Genomic DNA, 8,175 nt, shown 5'->3' on the forward strand with positions numbered 1-8,175 from the left:
CCGTCGATGCAATAAAGCCGTTCAATCCCGAGGCTCTGCCGGTGGGGATCTGCGCCGGGGCAGTGGGGGCAAGAGTTGGGGGCCGGGGTCGCGGCCGTGGCTCTGGAGGGGTTCGGGCTCCCCGCCATCCCCTGCCGGAGGGGTTTGGGCGCAGCGGGGCACCGGGCCGGCTCGCCACGGGCTCTGCTCCGCGTCCCCTCGCGCTGCACCGTGTCCCCTCGCGCTGCGCCGCGTCCCCTCGCACTGCGCCGCGTCCCCTCGCACTGCGCCGTGTCCCCTCGCTCTGCGCCTCGTCCCCGGCCGCCGCGCCGGCCCCCAGCAGTGAGTGGTGCCCAGCGCCGGAGCCGGCTCCCGGCCAGCGCAGCGGCTGCGCCCCAGGTCCCGCAGCCGAGGCTGCGGCGTGCCGGCACCCACCCGGCAGAGCCGCACGCACCCCGCTCCACGCCTTGGAGCACCCAGCGAGCAAGGACCCCGCTCCGAGATGGGCGCTGGGCCCCACGGCCGGTGGCTTCACTCCCCTCGCGAGCTGCCCTGGGGCCGGGCACCCCCCGGCCGCCCCCCGGCCTCCAGCCAGCGCCGAAGGGCGAACCTGGTGCCGGCGCTGACCCACCCCTCGCCGTCGGCCGGCGCCGGGCGCAGCAGCGTCGCGGTGGGGATCCGGCGGGTGCTGGCGGAGCCGCGGCTCAGCTCCGTGATGCTGAGGGAGGGGAGGCGGTTGGGGGCCGTGCGGGGTGGGGGGCTCTGCGCCCCAGTTCCTCGCCGCCCCCCGTGCCCCCCTCACCAGACGGTGGCCGGCAGCGTGCCGGGCTCACTCCCCACGCCGGGCTCCACCGCTGCCATGGCCTCCAGGACGGGGGGCTCCAGCCAGGCGCAGGCGCTCACCTCACGCTCGCTGGGCCGCAGCCTGGCCTGGAGCCCCCAGACCGCGCTCGGGCGAGGAACCGGCCCCCCCCGGGACCGACCCCCGCCCCCCCCCCCGGGCCCCCCGCTTACCTCCAGCTGCCCGTGGGGCTCCCCGCAGCCCAGCAGCAGGTAGGCCACAACGTGGTGGGAGCGCAGGGGGCCGCGGGGGGGGTCGATGGACTGCGGGGGGATGCGGGGGAACACGCGTCACCCCGGGGGGGCTGCCCCCCACCCCAGGGCAGCCCCCCACCCCAGGGCAGCCCCCCCGCCCCGCTGTTACCTCCCAGAGGCCGAGCAGCCCCCAGGAGCAGCCCCCAGCCCCCAGGCGCAGCCCCGTCTCCTCCTGCAGCTCCCGCAGCGCCGCATCCAGCAGCTGCGGGGGGGATACGGGGGGGGGGGTCAGCGGGCACCGGAGCCCCCGGGCCCCCCCTCCCCCCCGCCGCCCCTCACCTCTTCGCCCGGCTCCAGGTGGCCGCCTGCGGCGGGGGGGGGGGCAGTGGGTCAGGGGCACCCCGAGGCACCGGACCCCCCCCGCCCTGCGTCCCCCCGCACTCACCCGGCGGCACCCAGGCGTTGGGGAAAGCACGGAGGGTGCGGGCGCGGCGGGTGAGCAGGAGGCGGCCGGTACCGGCCCGCAGCAGCGCGGCCACCGCCGCGCCCACCCCCCGGCCCCGCAGCTCGGCCGGCGGCGGCTCCCGGGGCTCGGCGGGGTCGGGGCCCTGCGGGGAGAGCGGGCGGGAGGTGCCGGGCCGGGGGCACCGGGGCTGAGGAGGGGGAACGACACCGGGGGGCACCGGGGCCGGGGGGAACGGAGCACCCGGGGCACCGGTGTCGGGGGGACACACATATCCGGTAGCACCGGGGCCGGGGGGGACGGAAAACCCGGCGCACCGGGGACACATAACCGGGGGCACCGAGGGGAACGGAACACCCGCGGCACCGGGGCCGGGGGGACGGAACAGCCGGAGGAACCGGGGGGGAGGAGGGAGAGCCCCCGGGGCTGAGGGGGGACATGCGACACGCACGGGGGTCTTCCCCCCTCCCCCACCTGCAGCAGCGCGGGGGCCGAGCCGGGGAAGGCCGCGTCCGCGATGAGGAACCGCCCGCGCTCCAGCCCGCACCGCACCGGGACCGGGGCCGCGCCCGACGGGGAGAAGGCGGCGACGACGCTCTGCGGGGGGGGGGGACAGCGCCGGGGGGGTCGGTGGCGGCGGGGACACCGCATGGCCCCCCCGTACCCCTCGCCCTCCCCCCGGTACCTCCCCGAAGCGCGCGGGCCTCTCCGCCCCGCCCCGCCGCACGTGCACCAGCACGCGCGCCAGCCCCGCCATCGCCGCTCTGAGGGGCGGGGCCTTCCCCGGGGAGGGCGGGGCTTCCCCAGAAGAGGGCGGGGCCTTTCCTGAGGAAGGCGGGGCTTCCCCCCGAGGCAGGCGGGGCCTCCCCGGGGGCGGGGCGGAGGGTGCGCCACCTGCCGGCCCCGCCGGATCCCCCCACCCCGCCCAGACCCCCGGGACCACTCAAGCAGCGTCCTTGGCTCCGGCTTTATTGGGGTGGGGGCGCAGGGCTGGGGCCGCCCCCCGCTCAGGGCTTCCTCAGGGTGCTGGCGATGAACGACTCCAGCACGAAGATGGTCTCGTCCACCTGGTTCTCGCTGGCATCGAGCCTGGGGGCGCAGCGGGTGGTGGGAGGGGGCCCTGGTGCCCAGACACCCCCCCCCATCCGCCCCCCATTCCCAGTGCTCACTTGTTGACGTTGCGTTTGAGGGTCTCCAGCTGCTGCCGCTCGGGGGCCGTGATCATCTCCTCGATCTCCTGCAGCTGGGCCTCCTCGGCACCTGTGGCTTGCATGGAGGCCAGGATGGCTTCCACCCGCTGCGACTTCTCCAGCAGCCTCCTGGGGGGGGGGACGGGTGAGAGGACGGTGGCTGCAGCCCCCCCCGGACCCCCACCCCCTCCTCGCGACGCCTGGGCGCTCACTTGTTCTCCCTGGTCTCGTACTGGCGCCGCTCCATCAGGTTGGCCACGCTCTGGAAGGAGAAGCGGGGCAGGGTGAAGCCCCACACTGCGGCGCAGACACCCGCGCCCCAGCACCCGGAGGTGGGAGGTGACACGGGGACAGTGCTGCTGCCAGCCCCGGTGGCACCGTCTGGGGAGTCCCTGGGGTGGAGGAGGTGGCCATCATGCCAAGGCAGGGCTGGGGGCTGTGAGGGGACACGCCAGGATGGTGGAGAACCATGTGTGATGGTGGTGGTGGAGGAGAACCACTCATGATGGTGGTGGAGAACCACGCGTGGTGGTGGTGGTGCGGGAGGACCACGCGTGGTGGTGGTGGTGGTGGTGGTGGTGGTGGTGGTGGTGGAGGAGGACCACACGTAGTGGTGGTGCTGGAGGAGGACCACGCATGGTGGTGGTGGTGGTGGTGGAGGAGGACCACGCATGGTGGTGGTGGTGGAGGAGGAGGACCACGTGTGGTGGTGGTGGTGGTGGTGAAGAAGGAGGAGGTGGAGGAGGAGAACCACACATGAAGAACCACGTGTGGTGGTGGTGGACAGCCACTGGGCTCCACCGCCTGGAGCAGCAGCACGCGTCAGGGGGCCTGGACTTCTGGTGTGGATGGAGGCCACCTGGGGCCCCACGGGGATCAGGCTGGTGCCGGTGGCTTTCGGGGCCGAGCAGAGCCACCATCGGGGCTCCGGGAGCGTCCGCGGCGGTGCCGGCTTTACCTTGTAGCACCGGTGCAGCAGCATCCGCGCCGAGGACGGGACGTTCACCGTGTAGAGGTAGAAGGTGCGGGACGGCGCGTGGTCGGGAGTCTTGGGAATCTCCTGCCGGAGGGAGAGGACTTCACCGTGCGGCACGTCCCCGCGTGAGCGACCTGGGGCCAGGGACCCAGCCCGTCGCCTGGGTGCTCGTGTTGGGACGGGCAGGAGAGCGACGCCGGCCCTTGCTTGGGGACGTCCCCGAGATCTCGCCCGTCGCTCTCCAGCCCCCCGACCTCGCGCGCCGCCCCCGTGCGTCACCCCGGCTCCGGTGACGGCGTGGGCGCGCTCACCTGCAGGGACACGAAATTCTCCGACAGCATTTTGTAGAGCATGTCCTTGGCTTCCTTGGCCGGGATCATGGCGAAGTCCTCCACCTGCTTCTGCTCCAGATGCTTCTTGCGCAGGAGCAAGCGGAATATCCGGGCGCAGCGGGAACCGAACCTGAGCGGAAAATAAATCAGCGGACGACGGCGAGGAAGGGCGGCGGGGTCTTCGAGTGGCCGCTTCACCTCTCCTCCACGATGGACTCCAGGGTGGCCGTTGCCAGGGACGCCAGGGCCTTGTGCAGATCTGGAGGAGACCGAGGTCAAGGGCCAACAGCGGCGCTGGGGACCGCGGCCCGCGCGGCGCCGCGCAGTCTGCCCACAAAGGATACTGACGGTGTACATGCCCCCGCCGCTGTCCCCGGATTTACCCACAAACTCCAGCTGCGAGAAAAGGAAGAAATAAAAGAAATTCAGCACGTCCCAAAGCAGCAAAAATCCTGACTTTTGTAAAATCTTGACTGTAAAAAGTACTCTGTGGATTTTATGAAAAAAAAGAATGAAAATCTCTGATCTGAGCGGCCTAAGAACATCACGCGTGGTTTTTTTAACGCTTTCAGTGTCAGCCGAATCCCGCTTTTCCCCGCGACGTCCCCAGCGCGCGGCGACGGGAGGCAGCGAGGGGCGCAGGCTGCGGCTGCCCGGCGAGCGCGCGTTTCTTACCGGGTCGTCTGCTAGCAGGGTGAGATACTGGTCCAAAACCTGCTTCCCGATGTTGTATCCGGCTGGAAGAGACCTGAAGATCTGCGGGAGGAGAAGCAGGCGGGACGTGAGCGGGGCTGAAATGGCACTGGCAGCCTGCCCGAATCCGCAGGTCCCTACGGACTTCTCCTGCCCGAACGGGAGCCGCGCGAGCGGAGAGGCCCCGGCCACCGCGGGACGGCGCGGGCGCTGACCTCGTTGGACGAGAGCGGCTGGGTGTACGGCGCGCTGGAGGACGTGGTGACTTCGCTCATCCGCAGCATCGTCCGCACGATTTCGCTGCTGGTCTGGTGTTGGGGGGAAGGAAACGGCCCTTGGCGGGGGAGAACCTGCCCTGGGCTCCTCTGACGTGGGCCAGCCCTGGCTGCCCTGCAGCGGGGTTCCGAACCTTCCCCCCCCCCCAGCAAGGCGCGGAGAGCGGCTGCGGGGGGGTCTGGGCGCTTCCACGAACCTGATCCATGCGGCTGGCCACGGCGCTGACGATCCCCTGGTCCCGGAAGTGCTGGTGGAACCGGTCGATGTTGACTTGCCAGTAAATGCCGTCGTCTGGTGGAGGCTGCGGGGGAACAGTGAGAGAGAGGGGAGCCCCGAAACCAAGGGAGAGGAGCCCCAAAGTCTGAAAGAGAAGAGCCCCGAAACCAAGGGAGAGGAGCCCCAAAATCTGAAAGAGAAGAGCCCCGAAACCAAGGGAAAGGAGCCCCAAAATCTGGAAGAGCCCCAAAACCAAGGGAGAGGAGCCCCAAAAACTGAGCAAGAGGAGCCCCAAGACTGAGGGAGAGGAGCCCCTAAAAGTGAAAGAGAAGAGCCCCAAGACTGAGGGAGAGGAGCCCCAAAAACGGAAGGGGGGGAGCCCCAAGACTGAGGGAGAGGAGCCCCAAAAACTGAGGGAGAGGAGCCCCAAAAACCAAAACAGAAGAGCCCCAGAATCCGAGGGAGAGGAGCCCCAGGAGAACGCCTTGGGAAGAGGCGGAGGAGGACGGCGCTCGGCCCGTGGCGGGACAGGGACAGCGCCGCGTCCCAGGCAGGGGGACAGCGGCGCGGCACGGGCAGCCTCCTCCGATTTACAGCCCGGCGGCGCCGAGGGCGACGGTGCTTCGGCGTCCCCAGTACCTCCGAGCTTTCTCCATCTTGCTTCTGCTTCTTCGCCTTGCGTTCGCCGCTCTCTTCCTCGTCACACGATCGTCTCCGCTTCCCTCTCCCTGACAAACAAAGATGGCGTTTGCTTCTGAACACCGCGCCCCGCTGCCCGCCCGGCAGCGCCCAGGGCTACCCCGAGGGGCTTCTCACCGACGAGGCTCAGCCTGGGCACGACGTACATGTCCTTCTCGTCAATCACCAAGGTGGGCGCGGGCGGAGGCGGCGCGGCGGGGCTCTCGGGGGCCTCGGGGGCCCGCGGGCACCTCTGCACGAAGTGCGTGTCCGCCAGGCGCACGAACGTGTTGGAGACGTCAGCGTAGTCCATGGTCTTCCCGTCTAGGCCGGAGGAGAGAGATGGCGGCGTCAGCCCCGCGCCCCCGCGCCGCTCCGGGGACGAGGCGAGGCTGTGCTCCTCGGAGGACTCCCACGAACAGGCTGCTCGGGGGCCGTTTTGGGGTGGGGGGCAGCTCTGATAACCCCGCTGGCGGCGAGGCCGCTTCGGGCCGCTCCTTCTCCAAGGTCCTGGCCGGCTTCCCAGCGTAACGCAGCCCAGAGAGCCGCCGGCACCACACTCACCGAGCCAAACCGGCCTCCGGCCCCGCCGCACCTCCTCCCGCTCCCAGACCCCCTTTTTTGAAGGCGAGGAGCTTCCCACCTTCCATCGTTTCCGTCAGCCTGTCCGCCACCTTCCTCACCACCACGCTCATCGTCATCTTCCCGTTGAGGAGCAGCTCCTCCACGACGAGCTCGCCCGTGTCGCCGTAGAGGGTCTTGGCGGCGTAGATGTAGCGCGGGTAGCGGAGGATCCTCAGCACCCGCTGGCACTGCGCCTCGTACTCCACGCAGCCTCGCTTCTGCAGCTGGTACGTCACCAGGTTGTGCTGGATGAGGACGCAGAGGGCTTTCTTCACCTGCCCGGGGCAGAGCAGGGCTCCGTTACGCCGCGGGGAAGCCCACGCCGGGCTCCCCGCCCTTCCCGGTGGTGGCGGAGCGTCTCCCCCACGCGCAGGCACCGCTTCCCCGCCGCCGTGAGCCTCCCCGGCACTGAGTTGCCGGGGCTTGTGCCACCGTCACGTCCCCTGCGCGTCACTCCTGTCCCCCTCTGGACTCTGTGGAGAAGTCAGAGCTACGCTCTGCCCTTCCTGGGCTGCCTTCTGAGCGAGGTAACGAAGCGTCCCTCCCGCTTAAGCAAACCCACCTCATATTTTTTAATAAGCAGTGAAGAGCTCGTTTGCCCTTCCCAGGGTTTTCCTGCCAGTTCCTCCTTCCGGAGCGGCAGTGGTGGGGTCCGACAGCTCGGCCGATCTCGGAGCGGTCCAGGCCGCGCTCCCTGACGCCGCCGATCGCAGCCGGGCTGAAGCCGACGCGGGCGGCTCTGAGCCGTACCTGGTCCAGCAGCAGCCCCGTGTCGCTGACGATCGTCCGCAGCGGCTGGACGCCCGTCCTGATGAGGTGAGTCCCGATCTTCTCCACGATCTCCCCAAAATGCTCTTGCAGCAGGAGGGAACACAGCTTGATTTCCGCCTGAGTCATCTCGACGGCGGCTCAGAACGCCCGGCGGTGCTGGGGGGAAGAGCCCTGGGGTTATTGGGGGGGGGACGGGATGGCGGGGGGGCCGTGCTGCTGCCCTCCGGGGAAACCCAGCTGTGCCCCGTCCCGAAATGGGCGCAGGGTGGGAGAGCCAGCGCCCGGCGCTGCAGCGGGGACGGGAGGGACACGGCTGGGCCCCGGGAGCTCTCCCGGGGGGTGGCGGCCATGTCAAAGGGGTCCCCGGGTCCCCGCCCCCCCGGGGGGTGGCGGCCATGTCAGAGGGGGTCCACCCCCCGGGGGATGGCCCCCTCCCCAGACGCCTGGGGTCCTGTCGGAGGGGTCGGGGGCTCCGCGACCCCTCCCGGGGGGTGGCGGCCATGTCAGAGGGGTCCCCGGGTCGTGTCCCCCCCCCCCGGGGTCGGCGGCCATGTCAGAGCTGTTCCTCGGTCCCCTCCCGGGGGACGGCGGCCATGTCAGAGGGGTCGCGGTCCCTAGTGTCCCCCTCCCCGGTGCGATCCCGTCCACCCACCCGAGACCTGGGGTCCTGTCGGAGGGGTCGGGCCCGACGTGCCCCAGCCGGAGCGGCCCCGCCAGGCTCCCACTCACCTAGGCCCGGGCCTAGGCCCATGCGGCCACCATGGCAACAGGCACTTCCGGTTCTCCGCCGCTACTTCCGGTCCCGCTCCGCGCCGCCGCGCCTCGTTGTCGGCTCTGGAGGACCGCGCCGGCTGATGCTCTACCCGCGCCGTCTCGTCGGGCCGAGGGGACGCTCTACCCAGGCGAGCTCGCTGCTCGACCCGGAGCAGACGAGCCGCACCG

The 8,175-nt window shown here is 70.9% G+C and overlaps 2 protein-coding genes across 2 annotated transcripts; both read right to left on the reverse strand.

Annotated features, from left to right (window-relative positions):
* Positions 1-13: 13 nt before the first annotated feature.
* On the reverse strand, positions 14-2,332 carry NUDT17 (nudix hydrolase 17). Its single transcript, XM_075445143.1, is given in 7 exon segments — positions 14-697; positions 782-909; positions 994-1,094; positions 1,097-1,276; positions 1,460-1,622; positions 1,952-2,074; positions 2,163-2,332. Coding segments are annotated over 7 exon segments (954 nt in total). The 5' UTR covers positions 2,235-2,332; the 3' UTR covers positions 14-510.
* Positions 2,333-2,429: 97 nt separating this feature from the next.
* Positions 2,430-8,159, reverse strand: POLR3C (RNA polymerase III subunit C). Its single transcript, XM_075445128.1, has 15 exons — positions 7,963-8,159; positions 7,213-7,389; positions 6,482-6,737; positions 5,977-6,162; positions 5,800-5,888; positions 5,141-5,245; positions 4,884-4,976; positions 4,651-4,731; positions 4,320-4,371; positions 4,174-4,234; positions 3,955-4,105; positions 3,626-3,727; positions 2,880-2,929; positions 2,647-2,796; positions 2,430-2,566 (listed from the first exon to the last, which is right to left on the reverse strand). Exons 2-15 carry the CDS (start codon positions 7,357-7,359, stop codon positions 2,485-2,487), a joined length of 1,605 nt encoding a protein of 534 aa, XP_075301243.1. The 5' UTR covers positions 7,360-7,389; positions 7,963-8,159; the 3' UTR covers positions 2,430-2,484.
* Positions 8,160-8,175: the final 16 nt, after the last annotated feature.

This window comes from Opisthocomus hoazin, chromosome 30, assembly GCF_030867145.1.
Source record: "Opisthocomus hoazin isolate bOpiHoa1 chromosome 30, bOpiHoa1.hap1, whole genome shotgun sequence".
Classification (NCBI taxonomy): Eukaryota; Metazoa; Chordata; class Aves; order Opisthocomiformes; family Opisthocomidae; genus Opisthocomus; species Opisthocomus hoazin.